The 21,188-nt window shown below is 41.4% G+C and overlaps 1 protein-coding gene across 3 annotated transcripts in view; it reads right to left on the bottom strand.

The window, feature by feature from the left end:
* Positions 1 to 21,188, bottom strand: part of WASF3 (WASP family member 3) — a 191,282-nt gene that overhangs the window by 71,289 nt on the left and 98,805 nt on the right. For all 3 annotated transcript variants that reach the window (XM_029602575.1, XM_029602573.1, XM_029602574.1), the window contains exons 5-6: positions 13,856 to 14,009; positions 10,209 to 10,326 (exon numbers count right to left, since the gene is read on the bottom strand). In XM_029602575.1, coding sequence (XP_029458435.1) covers positions 10,209 to 10,326; positions 13,856 to 14,009 — 272 coding nt within the window. The remainder of the gene's footprint in view (positions 1 to 10,208; positions 10,327 to 13,855; positions 14,010 to 21,188) is intronic.

The following is a 21,188-nucleotide window of genomic DNA, read 5'->3' as shown; positions in this document are numbered from 1 at the left end:
AACTATATTTGATGGGGGTGGGGGAGGGGGGGTGAAGGGCTGATGTGCCAAGAGCAGGAGAGAGACCTTGGGGTGATAGTGTCTAACGATCTGAAGTCGGCGAAACAATGTGACAAGGCGACAGCTAAAGCCAGAAGAATGCTGGGCTGCATAGAGAGAGGAATATCTAGTAAGAGAAAGGAAGTGATGATCCCCTTGTACAGGGCCTTGGTGAGGTCTCACCTGGAGTACTGTGTTCAGTTCTGGAGACCGTATCTCCAAAGGGACAGAGACAGGATGGAGGCGGTCCAGAGAAGGGTGACCAAAAAAGGTGGATGGTCTTCATAAAATGACTTATGAGGAGAAATTGAAGAACCTAAATATGTATACCCTGGAGGAGAGGAGGAGCAGGGGTGATATGATACAGACTTTCAGATACTTGAAAGGTTTTAATGATCCATGGTCAACAACAAACCTTTTCCGTTGGAAGAAAATCAGTAGAACTAGGGTTCACGATTTGAAACTCCAGGGAGGAAGACTCAGAACCAATGTCAGGAAGCATTTCTTCACAGAGAGGGTGGTGGATGCCTGGTATGCCCTTCCGGAGGAAGTGGTGAAGACTGAACTGTGAAGGATTTCAAAGGGGCATGGGATAAACATTGTGGATCCATAAAGGCTAGAAGATGGGAATGAAGAGAAGAGCCATGGGGATGGCTTGCTGGAATGGAGGCTACTACCTGGTGATTACTCCCCTTACTCAATAAGCCTTCACACGAATAAGGCAACTCCAACATTGCTCTCTGCTTCAACAGCAAGGAGAAATGTGGAAAAGAGGATTTGCATACAGACAACAACCAACAAGGACTGAACTACACAGTCTGGGTAAACAAATATGGGTGGGGGTAGCTTGCTTATTGCGGCGGTTACTACCCTAAACCAATTAAGCCTGATACATCACTTTGAATGCATATAAAGCGTTGCTCTCTACTTCAACACCAGGGAGAAATGTGGAAAAGAGGATTTACATTCAAACAATATCCAATAAGGCATGGATCTGTGCAGTCTGGGAAAACAAGCATCCAGGTAACTTGCTTGATGCGGCGGTTACTACCCTTAACCATGAAGCCTTATGCTCACCTTTGATGCAACTCCAACATTACTCTCTGCATCAATGGCAGGGGGTGGCAGGAAATTTGATTCAGTTACCAACAAGGGCCCTGAACTTGGTGGTCGGTGAAACAGGTAAGTATGGGAAAATAAGTGTGGGAGCTTGCTGGGCAGACTGGATGGGCTGATTGGTCTTTTTCTGCCATCATTTCTATGTTTCTATATAAATACGATGGCATGGATGAACAGAGAAACACAAAAAAAAAAGTCTAAACACAATTCAAAGAAAATTGAAAGCATTCTTGTTTGAAACAAGTAATTCCAAAAAATATACACATTTTGCAGGTAATTACAAACTTGACTTTTGGGATCGTAAATAGGAAAGCCTAATTTTTTAAAAAAGGTATGCTTTTGAGCAGCACTGTTGAGCGCTAATTGCTATGGACACATTGTGTAAAGCTTCGTTCACCCCACTGGTGTATTATCCTGACACCCTGAATATGTGGACCTCTTAATTTGATAAATACTGATAGATGAGCTCCTGATGTACCTGCAGTACAGCAGAGCAGCAGATTACTGACTTTTATAAAGAAATAAGCAAGTCTGATATGGGGAAACATGAAAAACCTGGACTGGGCTAATATGCCAGCTGAACATAATTCCCAGTATCTAATGGTTTTGATACTAATGGAGATTAAGAGGATGCAGGAGGTGCAGAGTTTGACTGCAGATTTAAAATGGCAAACTGGACTCTATATGTCCGTGTGTAGAGGCGTTAGAGAACAGTGTAGCAGCCTTGGAGGACTCAGTCCTCTGCAGCCAACTCCATTACCCTTATGTGCAAACATAGAGGTCTCCAAGAAAAAGTCACATATCTAGAAGATTAGAATATCAGGATGAATCTATGTATTCTAGGAGTCCCTCAAAAACAGGAAGATAATAACCCTATCTCCTATAATGAGTCTGCTGAAAAATCTTCTGGCATCTGCGGAAGGATACCCGAAAATAGTTGGACAGTGTACATCAAGTGCCTGGTCTGTAGTGCCTTGGATATGATAGATCCCGGGACATTCGAGATTAATTTTACGACTTCCAGGTTAAGGGGTGGATTCTACAAAAGGCACTTCATATGGATACCTTGGAACATGGAGGTTCCAGATTGCCATCTTTCCTGATTACACAGCAGAGATGCAAAAGTGATGGGTTCCCTTTGCAGAGGTGAAGAAAACCTTATTTCAAAGAAAACTGTGTTTCTGGCTTTTATATCCAGCTTGATTGTGAGTAATATGAGACAATTCACTGGAAACAATTTAATTCACCAACCAGTAGAGATATCCGCATTTTTTGTAAACAAGATGGCAGAGTTGAGACCATGAGGTTTGGGTCCCAAGCGAACTAACCAAGTGCAGGTCATCAAAGGGCAGTAGGAATCAAGGGAACAGCACTGCTGCAAGAGAATGAGGGGAGTCAAGCCAATGCAGCATCCAGTGGTAGAATCAAGCATTGATCTGGCTCTGGAAGCAGCGAATGAAGATTGGCCTGTCTTATTGATAGCAGAAAGTTCCGTGAGCAACCTGTGGAGATCTGGGAATCCTTGGTTTAGGCAATGAGCTGAGCAGAAACAGGATGGTGGCTTGTCCAAGCACATATGGCCCCGGAGAGAAGATGGAAAGTGAACAATGCTTAGTGGATTCACCTGCTGATGGAATTTCTGAAATAATGCAATTTTCATGAGCTCTACAAGTTTCATGCTTGGTATTCCATTTTTATCTTCTTCCTTTTTCCTCTAATATACATTCCTATATTTTTTGCTCAGGACCTTAGGATGGGTTCACATGGTAAGATTATCAGGGGAGAGGGCTAATGGAATGTCTAGTGTGTATCCTTGCCTGCTTGGAAGGTTGAGATGTGGTGAAAGGAAGATGGAAATGAAGAGGATAGTGATGGTGGGTTAAAAGGGGGGGGGGGGCAGGAAGTGAAGATGGGTTAATAAAAAGGTGGCACTCTGCCAGGATCTGATGAGGGGGGGGGGGGTTCCTCTTTGGATTCTTTGTATCACTTATGCCTACAGTACAGTAATCTGCTTTGAAGTGCTGAAAAAAGTTCAAAAAGCAGAATATAAAAATCTAAATAAATAAACTCACTGTTATTACTGCTGACAGTTTCACAAGAGGCTGTTATTACTGCTGACAAACAATTTCAAAGAGGCACACTAGATATCTCTTCACCAACATTCCATCTCTAAATCAAAGACTCTGCGGTCTCTGTATTCTGGATTTCATCTTGCAGATAATAAAATATAGCAATCAATTTAGCGGAGGCTCCTTGTTGTATTTTGTTTTTTAATCCAATATATGTGTGCAATATCTCATTGTTTTCTCGCTCTCTGATAATGTCTTTATGCAGTTGCAGATAAATATGAGTATGGTGTGAAATTCCAAGTTGTGCTCTCAAATCTAGAAGAGATCTAATCAAACTGTCCTGCCAAATTTGGTCCAGGAGTTCTTTGGTATACCAATTTTGCAAGGATTACCTGGTAGAGTATACGTTTTGATATTCAGCCTTCAATAATTTACAAACGAATCTCTATAACTCACAGAAATGTGCAATTATAGGGTGTAACTTATAAATTTTTGACAATACAGCTCATCCAGAAGCAAGACCCAACAATACAAGTAGACTGCATCCCTCTACCTGAACCTGCTCTAAATCCAACATCAATAAATTCACCTCTTGGAACCAGCCTTGCAAGGCCACCAATCTAGCAGACAAGTAATACCGTCACAATCTCTAGGCAACGGTAATGTTGCTAGTTTAATACACAGGGTCTTGCCTTTCCAAATAAAAGAAGATATAGAGCCCCCTCAGGGTCCAAAATGTTATTTGGGGAATAGAGCAGGGAAGATGCTGTAAGAGAGAGAATAAATGTGGTAGCACCACCATCTTCACTAAGTATGCTCTCTCCCAAACACTAATGGAAGTGCAGTCCAGTGAGCCAGATCTTGTTGTACTCTCTTTACGACCACTGAATAATTCAGTTTAAATAGATCCAAAATATTATTTGAAACATAAATTACAAGATATTTCAGTCCCAAGTTAGCCCTAGAAAATTGCCCCAATCCCACCAGTAGTGCAGTTTCAGGCCTATAGAAAGCCAAACTGATTTATTATAGTTTATTCAGTACCCCAATACTTGACCATAACTGTACAACGCATCGAGCAATACTGGAATGGATCTACCCACAATCTGTAATATAGAGGAGTATGTCATCCACATATAGAGATATTTTGTGCTCCTTGGATTGTACTTTAAATCCCCTAATATTCCTATCATCCCTTATCATTTGAGCAAGTGGTTCCAAAACTAGATTGAAGAGTAGCAGTGAGAGTGGGCACCCCTGCCTAATACCCCTCTCAAAGTGAAATGGCTCTGAGAGAATACAGTTAGTCAGTCAGGATCTGGGCCTTAAGTTTTGTGCCTCTATTCAATTTAAAAATGCTTGTGGAAAACCATACTTCCCTGGTACAGTAAACATGAATCTTAAAGAAATTCTATCGAATGCTTTGTGAGCATCCAACAATAGGACCACCCCAGGAGTTTTGATTTTCTTAGCAAGGTGTATAATATTGAAAACTCACCTAGTGTACATAGAAACACGGCCTTTAACAAAGCCAGTCTGATCAATGTGAACTAAAAGAAGAACTATATTTTCTAACTATAGCTGTAAAATTTTGGCCAAGATTTTCAAATTAGCATTTAACAACGAAATTAGTCTATACAAAACACATTCTAACGGGTCCTTCCTGGGCTTGTGTGTTAAAGTTATTACTGCATCTAAAATTCCCAGTAGGAGCATAGAGGATTCCCAATGAGTTATAGAGTTCACCTATAATATGGTCTAGATTAGCCTGAAAATGCCTATAAAAATCTAATGGGTAGCCATCTGGACCAGGACACTTACGGAGAGATAAAGATTTGATCGCCTGGGTCACCTCCTCAGTTCTTATAAGAATATTACAGGTTCCTTTACTTCTTTAGGTATTGGGGGTTACAAACGTTATCCAAATATGTCATCTCTTCTACTGTAGCAGTTCCTAGCTCCCTATAAACTCTCTCGATATACTCATGAAAGGTACGCACTACCCTTGGAGAATACCGATGAATACCACCCCCTGTTTTCTGGATCGAAATGATGGGATTATAGGATTTCCTAGATTTAATCAGATGAGCCATCAAGTTGACCAGTTTGTTCCCCTTTTCATAATATCTTTGCCTAGTGTATCTCACTGATTTTTCGATATGAGAGCTTTGAAAGGTAGATAACTCATCTCTAGCTAATAAGAGAGCTTTATAAGTTTTACTGGAGCAATCTTTTGTGCTTATCTTCCAGTATCTTAATTCTCCATACAACTTCTCTTTGCTGTTCTTGAAACTAGTATATTCTATAATCATCTCTCCGAGAATCGCATTTAGGGATTCCCATTGCAACAATGGAGCATATTCCTCCCTCAAGATGATTCCCTTTAAACTCCCTAATTGCTCCCTTAATGTCATTAAAGCCATCCTTCCCCCCTACCCAACTTATACAGCAGATGTAGCGAAAGAGTTATGGGGTGGTGATCTGACAAGCAGGAGGGTAGAATGTCACAATCCGATACTCTATTCACAAGACTAATACTGCACAGAAATCAATCCTAATATAAAAATTGTTCCTTGGAGAGTAGTATGTGTAATCTCAGCTGAAAGGATACCATTCCTTCCATATAACTATCAAACCATAAAGTTTTAAATCTCCGATAAATGCCTTAGGGATGGCTGGCTGTAAATGGGAGGAGTGTGATCTATCTACTTTGGGATTCTAGTCCCCTCCTATAATTAATAAGGATATATTAAATACTTGTAATTGACTGAAAATAAAAGCATAAAATTCTCCCCGATTATTATTTGGATCATAGAGGTTAATCATGGTCAGTTCCATTCTATAAATCGTACCATGCACTATAACATTCCGGTCCTCCGGGTCTTTATATGAGCTATTTATTGTAAAAGGGAAAGCCTTGTGAATCAATATGCAGATGCTTCTACTACTGGAATTATGAGATGCATATAACCTGCCCAACCCAATCCCACACCAGTTTCTCATGCTCAATTCTGGTCATATGCATTTCCTGTAACGAATGCCATTTATATATTCTGTTTCTTAGAATACTGTAATATTCTAGTACATTAGACCAGGATAGAGAGGTCTAACATTCAGAGAAAGAATTTGAAATTAAACAGCCATTTACTAGAAATATATACATTTTCCTCAAATTTCTCTCCAATGAAATAGACTTGTCCTTTCTTTTAAAGCTGAGTGTTCCTGCTTATCATTCCATTACCTAAGTCAGTACCGAGTGACTTAGAACTTTTATTTGTAATTCCCCTTGCCCAATCTTTAAAACCTCCCCCCACCTCACAACCCCCTCCCCTCATTCCTAACAACCATTATAATAATATAACATTCCCCTACCCCATCACCCTTCCTCACTACCGCTTGCCACTAGAAGTCCAGCCAGATATGAAAACCTCTCCTTCACTCCTTCTGCTTGTGGCTGCAAAGCAAGAAAATCCCAGCTTTAACCTTAATATTTGCTGATCCAAGCCGGTTAACTTAAATTCAGAGCACTTACACAAGTTCCCGAAAACCTTGTAAGGTAGCCCAAATAAACAAAAATAAAAATTAGTAAAGCCTCTCACTGTATGTGCTGTCCTTCATGTGGTTTGGGATAATGCTGTGTTGTGACCTGGCCCACAGATAATGCAAAACACAACACACAAAAAGTTACAGCTATCTCTCGATATGCTTTCACTAGTTTTCCATATAATATTGTGTTGCCAAAAGCTGCAAGAATGTTGTTGTGTCCTTATGGTGTTTAGCGCACATCCCGCCATGATGCATGCCTTATTAAATTCAAAATCCAGGTCCACCATTTTGGCAGTGAAAGGCCAGTTATGAGGCTCAAAAAATTCAATAGAAATAAAGTCCAAGACATATAAGGGATTCAAAAACAAAACAAGAATCAAACAAACAATAAATTATCCCAGGGAGATAGCGCAGTCAAAACTGCTTAATATGTTCCAACCCACAGTAGGCCCCTGCTTGGTCCAAATGTCTCCACATGCTTCATTATCACTTGATATATTGACTAGTAATATTCTGATTTTCTAAATATACTTTGACCTCCAAAGGTGACTGAAAGAACCTTGGATTGACCTCTCTCCTAAGTGGGCAGGGTACAGCATTACACAGTAATGCCTCTATTGTGAAGCTCCCATTTTACCTCTTGGAAACTCTGCCTCTTCTTTTATACACCCACAGACAAATCTTAGAAAATAAAAATACAGTGCCTCTGGAATTTTATAATCTGATTTTACTCTTGCCGCATCCAAGATTTTTTGTTTGTCATTAAAGTAATAGAAGCGGTCGATCAGTGCATGTGGTCTATCATTTGCTCCCAGCTGTGGGCCTAGAGAGCTATGAGCCTGATCTATTTTAAAGTGGCACCCTTTAACTTCAAGTGATAGCAAGTCCGGCAGCCTGGCAGCCTTTTTCCAATTAAACTCATTGTGTCATGGTCATTCACAGTTTCCAGTAAGCCCATAACCCTAATATTGTTTCTTCTATTCCTATTTTCAAGATCCTCAGCTTTCTCCTCTAATAACTTAGTACATTTTTCTAATGTGTCAACTTTAACTCCGCAAGCAGTGGCAGACATTTCTAGGTCACATACCCAGCAATCCACATTGGCGAGATTCTCCTCTTACTCAGTCACAGATGCCTCTAAACTCTTCACTCTCTTCATTACCCAGTCCAATTTAGTTTCAAGGTTGTCCTGATACATTTTCTAAGTCTCTTCTGATTTTGTTAACAGCTGTGCTGCTGCTTCTTCACTGTCTTCCAATGATGAGTAGGGATGTGAATCGGTACTGGAATCTGTTCCGGTATCGTGGACCCACGTGAAATTCAATTTCCCGCGGTCCGAACTTCTTTTTTTTTTTTAATCATCAGCTACACCCAAGCCGAAAAACAAAAAACCCACCCAGACCCTTTAAATCTAATCAGTTAGAATCTCCCACCCTCCCGACTCCCCCAAAACTTTCTTAAAGTACTTGGTGGTCCAGCGGAGGTCCTGGGAGCAATCTCCTGCTCTCGGGCCAACGGCTGCCACTAATCAAAATGGTGCCGATGGCCCTTTGCCCTTACCATGTGACAGGGGCTATCAGTGCCTTTGGCCGGCCCCTGTCACATAGTAGGAGCAATGGACAGACGGCGTCATCTTAAAAAATGGCGTGGGCCATCCATTACTCCTAACATGTGACAGGGGCCGGCCAATGGCACAGATAGCCCCTGTCACATGGTAAGGGCAAAGGGCCATCGGCACCATTTTGATTAGTGGCAGCCGATGGCCCGAGAGCAGGAGATCGCTCCAGGGACCCCCGCTGGACCACCAGGTACTTTAAGAAAGTTTTGGGGGAGTCGGGAGGGTGGGAGATTCTAACTGATTAGATTTAAAGGGTCTGGGTGGGTTTGGGGGTTTTCTTTTGTGTGCCTTTCTTCCCCCCTCCCCCAAAATGATAAGAAAACCACAATAAACATTTTGTGGGGTTTTCCTTTCACTTTCAGGGACACCCCCGATATCTGACGGATGAGAAAATATCGTACAATATTTTCATCTGTCAGAAAAATGATTCACATCTCTAATGAGGAGTCACCTGCCCGGGGCTTTCCAAGGGGGGGGGGGGGGGGCGTGTCGCGATCCGCGCGTCATCGGAGGGGGGGGTGTGACACCTTCAACGCATCATCCGGGGGTGGCGCCGCGGGCGTGGTTTCGGCCCAGGGGCCTTCTGGGGCGTGGCCGTGGCCTCCGGACCAGCCCCTGGACCTGAACATGGAGCACGGCAGCTGGCCCAGCGCAAAGTTACGCCTGCTGGACTTTCGTAATAGAGGTGGGGGGGTAGGTGGGGGGAGGGCGAAGGAAAGTTCCCTCCGAGGCCGCTCCGATTTCGGAGCGGCCTCGGAGGGAACGGAGGCAGGCTGCGCGGCTCGGCGCATGCAGGTTGCCGATTTTGGGCAGCCTTGCGCGCGCCGACCCAGGATTTTAATGGATATGCGCGGCTACGTGCGTACCTATTGAAATCACGCGAACAAAATTACGCGTGTGCGCAGATTTATAAAATCTGCCCCTCAGTGTAGTTGGGTTTAAAAAAAAAAAAAAAAAATTAGGACTTTTCCTGGAAGAAACGTCAATAAGCCATTATTAAGGTAGACTTGGGGAAATCCACTGCTTATCCTTTTGGGATCCTGCCAGGTACTTGTGACCTGGATAGGCCACTGACAGAAAGAGGATACTGGGCTTAATGGATTTTTGGTGTGACCCAGTAAGGTAAATCTTATGTTATCTTCTTATATTTAATACCATACTGCTTGAAATCAATAACTGAAATTCAAACAACTTGCAGTCAGGCATCTAAATTTGATGACATGTTGCTAACTTTTGATTACATAGAAATGTTATGGTGTTTAAAGAAAATATCTGTAAAAAGCAGTAACTTGCATATAAATTCCTTTTTCTAGATTTATATAAAAATTAGCCATTAAGCCCGTAACAACGGGCTACATTAACATTTTTTTTTCAGTCCATTTCCTTACCCCCTCGTTCTCCCCTCCCTCCCGTCTCCCACCCCTCACTCTCTCCCCCTCCCCTCAGTCACTCCCTCTCCGGATGGCGCAGACGGAAGATCTCCGGGGGAGGTCCCTCCCTCCCTCCCTCGCGCGCCGCCGCTACTGCTTGTCGCTGCCGCCGCCGCTACTAGTCCTCGCCGCGCCATTTTTGTTACTGGCAAGCTCTGACCGACGTGCTGCCCCGTGCATGCGCGGTAGAGTTGCTCTCTACTGCGCATTTGCGGCACGTCGGTCAAGCTTCATTTATCTAGTAGATAAACATTACTAAAATATCAATCATTGAATTAAAATTATGTCAGTTATTAATTACTGTTTTCACTTCACCATACAAAAAAAAATATAATAGTGACCTACATGTTTAAATCTCATAAAGGATAATTTTCCATAATAACTTACCTTTTGTCTTCTCTTTTCTTTCCTTTTGTCTTCTGTATCCTGCAGCATTTTTTCTTTCCAGAGGTCAAAGAAGTAAGAGGGATCAGTGTAAAACGCCAAGCCATCTTTTCTATCATCTCTGCAAAAATAAAACAATGATAGAACTAACTCACTTTATTCAGGTAAGCAAAGGGAAAAAAAGTGACATGTTTAAAAGGCAAATCAAACAAGTGTGAAGGAATGAGAAAAAATATACAGCCTTCAGAATGGAATTTGACATTTGTGATAACAGTACAGGTAGTTATCCCAATTTTGGCATAACTCAGATAAAGCAGCCGCAACGTAGGTACTGATCCTCTCAATAGATGAAGTAGAGCAGATCAGAGCTGTTTGTGTGTTTGCGCATATGTACGTGTGTGCGAAATGAATTGCAAATATTACAAACAGGAGGGTGAGCTGCTAAGGCATGACAGATAAGTATGAGAAAAAAAAAGTGTGAAGCTTGCTGGGCAGACTGGATGGGCCATTTGGTCTTCTTCTGCCATCATTTCTATGTTTCTATGTATGTTTGACTTCACAATCAAAGTCAAATTTGTGACACCATACAGAGACCTTTGCCAGTGTCAGAGCAAATACAAATGCACAATGGTGGAAGCCTAACCTCTTTTGTAAGTTAGTGGCCTCAAGATCAGTCCTGAGAGTCCTTCATATAAACCAAAAGAAATACATGCTATGATTTCTAAGTCTTCCTTCAAAACTAGCACCAAGAAAATCTCCTCAAAACCCAAATCAAGATTTGATGAAGGAAATCTCTTCTCTACGCCATGCAAAAGCTGTCAAGTAAGTTCCACTTAAGAAAAGGGGGAAAACATTTTATTTCAAACACTTCCTAATCCTCAAGAAAACTAGAGGTCTTTGTCCCATCTTGGATCTTATAACCCTAAACACATTTTCTCCATAAGGAGAAATTCATGATCTTGTCTCTTAGACAAGAAAGAATGATTTTGCTCTCTAGACCAGAGGGTCCCAAACCTATCCTGGGGGATCCCCAGCCAGTCGTTGTTCAGGATATTCCCAATGCATATGTATGCGATAAAATTTGTATGCTATGGAGGCAGTACATGCACATTAATCGCATGCATATGCATTGGGGATATCCTGAACACCTAGTGGCTGGGGGGTCCTCCAGGTCAGCTTTGGGAACCTCTGTTCTACACCATAACTGATACATCCAAATCAGAAGATTCCCTCAGATTCATCCATCCATCCATTTCAATTCAGGGTTCTACTCTCTGGTCTATCATCAGCCCCTCACGCTTTCACAAAGTGCCTGGTGATAGTTATGGCGGCATCATCTTAAAAAATGGCATGGGCCATCCATTGCTCCTACCATGTGACAGGGACCGACCAATGGCACCGATAGCCACTGTTACATGGAAAGGGCAAAGGGCCATCAGCGCCATTTTGATTAGTGGTAGCCAACAGCCCGAGAGGGGGAGATCGTTCCTGGGACCCCGCTGGACCACCATGGACTTTCGGTGAGTCTTGAGGGGGTTCAATTAATTAAATTTGAAGGGTTGGGGTGGGTTTGGTTTTTTGGTTTTTTTTTTTTAATGTGCCCTTTCTCCCCCCCCAAAAAACAATAAGAAAACCACACGAAATTTCGTGAGTTTTCTTATCGTTTCATTGCCCCCCCGAAATGCGACGAAATAGGAAATATCGTCTCTATTTCCTATTTCGTCGCAAATGAATGCACATCCCTACTTATTTATAGAAACACAGAACATGGCAGACAGAGATCTTATGGCGCATCCTGTCTGCCCATTCACAGCACCTTCTCAGCTTTACAATCCCTGCCTCTTCCTCAGAGATTCTCTGTGCTTGTTTTATGCTTTCTTAAATTTTGATACTGTCACTGTCCTAGTCTCCACCACCTCCACTGGGAAATCAACCACATTTTCTGTAAAGAAATATTTCCTTAGATTACTCCTGGGTCTAACCCTTCCACCCTCACCCCATGTTACTTTGTTTTAGAGTCTCCCTTTCTATTGAAAAAAAAAAAAAGAGTACTGCCTCATGTATTTATTCCTCCAGGTGTACATGTTTGGATCCTTAAGTCTGTTCCCATTTGTTTTATGATGAAGGCAACTGACTATTTTAGTAGCTCCATCCAGTTTATATTCTTTAGAAAGTGAGGTCTCACCAAAGACATACAGAGGCAATATCACTTCCTTTTTCCTACTGGCTATTCCTTTCTTGATTCACATCATCTTATCTACCTATTCTGCCACTTTAAGAACATCAGCTATAATCATCTCCAGATACCATGCTTGTTTTGTGCAGAGAATTTCATCCCCCATCTCCCCCCAATACTGTGCTGCTCCCTTGGGTTTTTGCAACCCAGATGGATGCTGCTGCCAAACTCAAAACCTTGGCTCAAGCTTCATTAGACCCCCCCCCCCCCTCACATTTTCCACATCTTCCAGGGTGTCTACCCTGTTGTAGACAATGAATTCACCTGAAAAAATAGCAAACCTTTCTTGAGATCCCTTCTACAATCTTTTCAAAAATGCTGACGTGAACCAGATTGAGGATTGAGTCCTGCAGCACACTACTGGTAATTATTTTCCTCGGGGTGAACACCATTTATCCCTACTCTTGCTGTCTTCCATGCAACCAGTTTCTTATCTAATTAGTCACTTTATGGCCCATACCTAGGATGCTCAGTTTGTTTATAAGTCATTAATATAGATTTCACATACCTATAAGCTGCCTGGAGATTTTGAAAACTGCCCTCATAGTGCACCAAAAGTGTCATTTTCAACCATTTCTTTCTTACATCATATAACTCTTAGAAATGGTCTTCTTTCTCTTCAGTGCCAAATACCTCAAATGTTTTCAGACTTTATTTCCATTTTTTCCAGTGTGTGAACAGTGAAAAAAAAAATCTCATAGGTAACTATTAATTTAATAAAATCCATCATTAAATGTTATGAGCAACTAGCGGGAACAAAGGAGAAGATCCTTTGTAGAATTTTCTCATCTGATTAGGATATTATGGATGACAAATACATTTTGTATCTCTGGGTAATTCTCTTCCAGACCTGCACGTCCATCTCTCTTTCTTACCCTTGTTTTTTTTTGTTCTTTCCATTTTTATTTTTGTATTTTCCAGTGGAGGAAATATAAGAAAAACAGACAATGGTATTTTCAATCTTAAGATGCTTTACTAATAAACAGAGTTCACTTCTAAAAACTTCATTTGGTATTTGTGTCCTGATCATGTAGCAATAGACTATTTGAATCTTGAAACATCTGGCTGAACCAGATTTCTTATCCTGGAGCTTAACCTATAAACACTAATCCATCTATGCCCCTGTCCAGCTTCTATAATTAAATGTAATATTTCTCAGTGGACAGAGCATTTGCTAGCAGTTGTAGGCCCAGGTGAATCACTGTGTCAAGAAGATTACTATTACAATATCAAATTTGTTTAAAACATTTCCATGTTTGTGTGTTATGTTTAGGCAGTAACGGTGACATTCCATACACGTGACTGAAGTGGTGCATTTCCGATATATTAAACATGCTCTGTTTCAGGCAGACTGATAAGATCACACACTCTCTTACATAACACATAATGAGCATATGTCCTAGAAAATTCATACCTGTATGGTGAAAGAATGTTCAATGGTGGTGGCTTATCACATTTATTATATACATCAGTAACTGGGTTTGGAATTGACTTTTTGGACACCACTTGTTGATCTTGAATAGTGGAACTTTTAAAAGCTTTCTTCATGTTAATGTCTTGCAATGAAACTATCAAAAGAAAAAACAAAAAGCATGTGTCAGTTATCTTTTATAACATGCTGTGTATAAAAAATATTTTACCCTTACTACCGTTAAACAATCCAGAATGCTTAAAATATATCCAACACGATGTTAATATTCTGTTAAACTAGCAGTATGTTTCCCCATTTGATATTACTACCTTAAATGTCAATTAATTCTAAAGTATAGAAGTGTAACATTGAGTAGGCTTAATGTGTATAATTTTGGACAACTTCTTCAGCACAAATCAAACATTGCAGTTGTATAACTAAAATAAGTTTTGAACGAATCTATGAAAGAAAATTAAATGGATATTTATACTGTATATTGTAGTGCGGGGAAAATAAGCCAAGAATTTACAAAAAGTCACCAGTGGTCCTTCCCTCAACAGCTATGGGTGGGTAAGCTAAATCTTTCCCAAGCACTACAAATATTTGTGTTTACATGGTCATAATTTTCCAACACCATGTGTCATATATAGAAGTGGTTTTCCCCAGATTCAGGAACTTCAGCCAAGTCTGTTTTATCAGAATAGGCAAAATAAGCACATGAACTCAGAACACAAGATGAACCATGCGTGTCAGAACAATTGTCCATCAAGCCCAGGATCCTGTCTCCAAGAGTGGACAATCTGGGCCCCTTGGAAGTAACTGGAAGATCTTTTCACTGCTCCTCACTCCCAGACCAAGACTTGGTGAGCCCCACATTTTTTTGGCCAATAACTGTTAATAGACCTGTCCTCCAGAAACTATTAACCTTGCGAACATCCACCAGCAAAAAATTGCACAGTTAAATTTTTTTGTTGACTAACAAAATATTTTATTAAAATTTAGTTAATATGTGCTACCAGTTAGTTTCATAGAGTGTCCACTAGTTCTAGCACTATTTGAAAGGTTGAATAACTGTTCCCTATTCATTTGTCCCACATCACTCGTGATATTATAGGAAAGGCTGGTTAGCCTTATCTTAATGGTAGGAAAACTGCTAAAGAAAAGGATAATGAACTATTTGCAATCCAATGGGTAAACAGGTTCTGAGACAACATGGTTTTGCCACTAGAAGGTCCTGTCAAATAAATATGATTGTTTTTGGGTTTTTTTTTAATTGTGAGACTAAAAGAAATTGGATCAAGAAAGAGTACTTGATGCGATTTACTTGGATTTTAGAAAGCCTTTTGATACGGTTTCACATGGGAGGCTCATAAATAAAATGAAAAGCTTGTAAGTGGGCCCCAAGTGGTGGAATAGATTACAAATTGGCTGACTGACAGATGTCAGCAAGTAATGGTAAATGGAACCTATTCTGAAGAAAGAAGAGTGATAAGTGAAATGCCCTTCCGTAGGAAGTGGTGAAGACCAGAACTGTGAAGGACTTCAAAGGGGCGTGGTATAAACACGGTGGATCCATAAAGTCTAGAGGACGTGAATGAAGAATGGGTGGCTCGTGGGAATGACGGCTACTGCCTGGAGATAATACCCTTATTCAATAAACATACACACAGTTAATGCGACTCCAACATTGCTCTAAGCTTCAACGGCAAGAGAAAATGTGGAAAAAAGGATTTGCATTCTCAAAAAAGCGGGGAGTAGCTTGCTTGTTATGGTGGTTACTACCCCAAACCAAATAAGCCTGATACTTCACTTTCAATGCATATCCAGCATAGCTCTCTGCTTCAATGGCAGGGGGAATGAAGAAAAGTGGATCTATATACAGACAACAACCAACAAGGACTGAATTACATAGTCTGGGTATACAAATAAGCATGGGTGTAGCTTGCTTATTGCGGCGGTTACTACCCCTAACTAATTAAGCTAGATATTTCACTTAGATGCAGTTCCAACACTGCTCTTTACATTAATAGTGGGGATGGAAGGGAAATAGAACCAAAAGGTTACTAAGAGCCGAGAGAAACAGATAAGTATGAGAAAAAAAAAGTGCAAAGCTTGCTAGGCAGACTGGATGGGCCGTTTGTCTTCTTCTGCCGTCATTTCTATGTTTTATGTTTCTCAAGGATCGATTCTGGGACTGGTACTGTTCAATATTTTTGTGAGCAATATTGCAGAAGAGAGCAAAAGTCTGTCTTCTTGTGGAAGACACAAAGATCTGCAACAGAGTGGACATGCCTGAAGTAATATAGATAATGAAAAGTGATCTAAGAATGTTTGAGAAGTGGTTGAAAGTTTGGCAGTTGGGATTCAATGCCAAGAAATGCAGTCATGCATCTTGAGTATAGCAATCTGGAGCTGTATGTTTTGGGGGGCGAAAGACTGATGTGCATGAACTGGAAGAGAGACCTTTGGGTGATAGTGTCTTATGATCTGAAGGTGGTAAAGCAATGTGAAAAGCCAGAAGCTAAGGCTAGAGGGATGCTGGGCTGCATCAAAAGCGGCATAACAAGCAGGAAGACGGAGGCGACAATGCCACTTTACAGATTCTTGGTGAGGCTCCACGTGGAATACTAGGTTTAGTTCTGGAGGCTTCATCTCAAAAAGGATAAGGACAGAATGGAAACGATCCACAGAAAGGCAACCAAAATGGGGTGGGGTCTCTATGAAAAGCATTACAAAATGAGACAGGGAAAATATGATGCAAACCTTTAAAAAACCTGAAAGAAAAAATTAGTAGAAATGGCGCTCCTCTTTGCTGGCAGTCCCGCTCTCCCATGAGCAGAAGCTGATCGTGTAAGACCCATTACTTCTTCTTGCCCTTTGGCACCTGGACTTTATCTAAGTGCAGAGCTCATTTACAGTACTTGGGTATGGAGGGGGTTGGGAGAGTGGACTCTCTAGAGGGGGGTGGGGGTTCAAGGTTAGTTTACTAGGGGGCTCACTGTTCTTTTGGGACTGATCTTATGATCCCAACTTCAGTCCCACCAGGAAGGTTTCAAGTCTCATTTAAGGGTGCTTGCCCTTTCAAAATTATGTAAGGGGAAGATAAGGAGGTTTAGAGGAGATTTACACTTAGTTCTGGGCAGCTTCGTTGGATGCAAATCTACAACTGGTTATAGGGATCTGCTGTTCTGATTGATATTCAGGCTTTTCTCGCTCACTTAAAACCTGCCTACTTTGACAGAGGATGAACTGGAGAAGCTAGAAGATCCTATACCCCTGCTAGAAATCTAAACAGTGGTGGGTCTACTTCCAACAGGGAACTGTCCGGGGCTAGAATTATATAAGAAATGCCTAGGCAGCCTTTCTCCATTTTTGCTATGGCTCTTTAACGAGGCTGGGCTTTCAGATTCATCCCTCGTTACTATGGTAGATGCCACTATATCCTCGATTCCCAAGAAGGGGTAAGATCCTGTGGCATGTGGATCCTATAGGCCCATCTCTCTTCTAAATGCAGATCTTCAAATTTTTGCAAAGGTCCTGCAGCTACAGCTAGAATTGCTAATACCGCTGTTAGTGCAAAAGGATCAGACAGATTTTGTCAAAGGGTGCATCTCTGTTTCGAACACAAGACATCTCTTTAATATTCTGCTTGTCTGTTTGCAGAGGTCTTATTGTTTCTTTGGATGCAGAAAAGGCTTTTGACTGTGTGTCATGGCCTTTTCTATTTGCGATGCTATGGAATACGTAGCTTCCAGAAAGATTTATTGCATGAATTGAGGCGATGTACACGGTGCTTAAGGCTCATCTTCTAATCAATGGCTCACTTAACAGGTTTTTTTGCAATAGCACGAAGCATACATTAGGGCTGTCTTGTATTGCCTCTGCTGTTTAATTTAGCCATAGAACCAATTGGCAGAAGCTATCAGACAGAAACCCAAGATAGCAGGGTTCCAAACTGGACAGCGTACAAATACCGTTTCACTCTATGCTAATGATGTTTTGATTTATTTGACCCAACCAAAGGTCTCAGGCCCAGAATTACTGAAGGTCGTGGAACTTTATGGGGCTTATCTGCCTACAAAATCAATTTCGATAAGTTGGAGTTATATGCCGTTGGGGATAAAGCCGTAATTTTGGCTAGTATGTCTTGCTTTAAACTGGTAACGGATGGCTTTAAAAACCTGGGGATATTTAGACCCAAAGACGTTAAAGCCATTTTTCCCATAAATTATGATAGACTTTTCGTAAGCAAACAAGACTTGCAGGCATGGATGGAGCTACCATTATGTTGGGCGGAGAGGCTACATCTGATAAACATGAATGTGCTCCCAAAATTGCTTTATCTTTGTTTCCAACACATACCATATGCACAATTCCAATTTGTGAACTTTATGGTCTTCACATGTTATGATCGGCAGCTCGCAAGTTACCCCACAGACCACCACTCCCACCTTTAGGCCTGGTCCCGGTGCATGCAGGATACCACTAGTGATTCCAGCTACTCCTCACCATGGCGAGATGCTGCCAATGCACAGCAGACTATGATACCGATGCGGTTGGACACAGACTCAGACTCCACACAGCACATTGCCCTTAGGTGTGCACCTCTCTGGTATTTAAAGGGACCACAGCAGTAATTCCCCTGATGATGTCTGACACTAAGGCCTATAAAAGGCCTCTCCTGACACTACTCCAGGGCCTCAGTAACAGGTCTGCCTGCTTCATAGTAGTGCAAGTTGCCTAAGTGTCCTGTCTTTGGTTCCTGTACCTTCAGCATTCTTGTCTTTGTTCCTCAGTGTCTTCGTTCTCCTGTTCCAGCATCTTCAGTTGCTCAGTATCTCTGTTTGTCAGTTCCTGTGGTTGTATCTTGCCTTCTATGCTTCTCCTTGCCTGCCCTGTCCTGCCTTCCTGTCCCACCTTTCCCTTCGGACAGATACCCAGTGTTGACCTAGGCTTGATTCCTGTACATTCTTGCTTACTGCCTGACTTCTGAACATTCCCCACCACTACCTGCTTCCAACCACAGCCTGCTTCCCGATACAGCTGACCTCAGTCTGCTCTGACTCTGCTACATCAACCATCTGAGAGGATGCCTCCTAAGTCCTGCCAGCCCTGGCACCCGAAGGCTCAACCTGCGGGGAATGAGGGCTGGTAAAGGCGAAGCTCCAGTTTGGTCTCTGTTTCATTCAAGTCTGCCTGCCGATGGTGGGGACTTGCAGGTTGCGTCAACCCCCACCATGACCTAAAGACTCATGCCCATAAAATCAAGGATTAATAGCTCAGTTTATATGGCAACACAAGCCAGCACAAATACACCTCAGCCAGCTATAGCTTCCTAAAAAGCAGGGTGATATGGTGCTTCCTATTCTTAAAATATACATTTGGGTAGCCCATTTAGATTGCCTTAAAGCGTGGTTAGGACACTGCAATGCTTCTTGGTTGCCATTAAGTCAATAACCTCAGCTGGCAAGCATTCTATCTATATTGCCATGTATCCCGCCTGAATCTCCTATTCATCTGTGAGTGATTCAAGATAGTCCCCATTCAAGCTCACATGCTTCAGGTTTGAAAGAAGGTGTTTTGCTACTTGGGATTGAAGCGGGAGATCTCTTCTCCCATCGCACCTATATCTGGGAACTCTATTTCTGGATATACTTTTTCTCCAGCCTTTCGGACATAGATAGACAATGGGTCTGTTTAGTCTGGCTCAATTGTGGGAGATAAGGATGTGACTGTCTGAAATACCCTAAATGAGGAGTTTGATTTGCCCGTGCAGCTGAGGCAAGCTTCATCAGAAAAAATTGATCTCCATATCCCTCTCACGGCTGCTCAATGGCATGGAAAAGTTCTGTCAAGATCACAGGGACCATCTCAGGTATTAATGACAAGTAGCCCCTTACCTTTTAAGAAAAGATATGTTAAATCACTCCCATTAAAAAAAAAAAATGCAGCCAGCACCTTTGAAATGTATAATGGCTTAACTCCCAGAAATACACAGATGTCTAATAAAGAGATACATTTTTTACAGACACGCTGCCAGAGGGAACCAAAGTGACATTTACTCATATCACTCTTAAGCATGGATGTACTTGTGTATCTCGGCTGTACAAATACACTCGATACACTTGGGCAAATCGTGCTCCCTAATTCGAGTGCTGTGCGTAAGCTGATGGCAAAATCCAGCCTTTCTGTGGTCAGAGTACTTCTTATTTTTTGCGCGTTTGCGATCTCTTTAATCGTGATCCGGTTATTGCGCTGTTATACACCAAATGGGGTTATAACAGAACTAGCTCCAATATATCCTTTTTGAGATGGGTTGGCCATAAGTGTACATAATACTCAAGCAGGAGTCACATCATAGATTTACTCAGAGGCATTATATTCTCAGTTTTATTCTCTATTCCATTCCAAATAATTACTACTATTCTATTTACTTTTCTGACCTGTGCTGCACACCAAGCTGAGGATTTCAATATATTGTCCACTATGACTCCAGGGTCCTTTTTCCTGAGCTGTAACTCCTAATAAGGAACCTAGCACTATGCATATATAGTTAAGATTATTTTCCCCTTAATTTGCACACATTTACATGAAATTTCACCTGCCATTTAGATTCTCTCTTCACCCCTTACAAGGTCTGCCTGAAATTCTTCACCGTTTGCTAGTGTTTTAACTACTTTGATTAATTTTGTCTCTCTCACTCATCGCTCCCTTTCCCAGATCATTAACGAATCAGTTAAACATGATCTCAGTACAGGTACCTGAGGGACTCCACAAATTACTTCTCTCAAAAGTGATAATTGATCATTTAGTCCAATTTTGTTTCCAATCCTTTAACCAGTTACAAATGCACATTTTGACATCTCTTCCTATTCCATGACTTTCTAATTTACCGAGGAATCTTTCATGAGGGACTTATCAAATGCCTACTGAAAATCCAGATACACTATATCAACCAGATCACCCTTATCCACATATGTATTTACACCTTTAAAAGAATTATAATAGATTGGTTTATGTATGATTTCCTTTGCTAAATCCATATGAGTTCTTCCTCATTAAACCATATTTATCCGTAGGTCTAGTAATTTTATTCTGAATAGCCTCCACCATTTTATCCAGCATTGATGTTGACACTATTTTCTAGGGCCACACCTAGAGCCTTTTAAAAACTGGCTACTTAACATTATATTATGTTATTATGTTTTGATTGTTTTGGTGAAAACTGCTTTTATTGTATGGACAGGTTATGTGATATATAAGTTTATAAATCAATAAATAAGCTATTCTCCAGTCCTCAGGTACAGTGAATGATCTGTTACAGATCTCTAGTAGC

This window comes from Rhinatrema bivittatum, chromosome 5 (genome assembly GCF_901001135.1).
Source record: "Rhinatrema bivittatum chromosome 5, aRhiBiv1.1, whole genome shotgun sequence".
Lineage (NCBI taxonomy): Eukaryota > Metazoa > Chordata > Amphibia > Gymnophiona > Rhinatrematidae > Rhinatrema > Rhinatrema bivittatum.
This window is presented reverse-complemented; position numbering and strand designations above follow the sequence as displayed.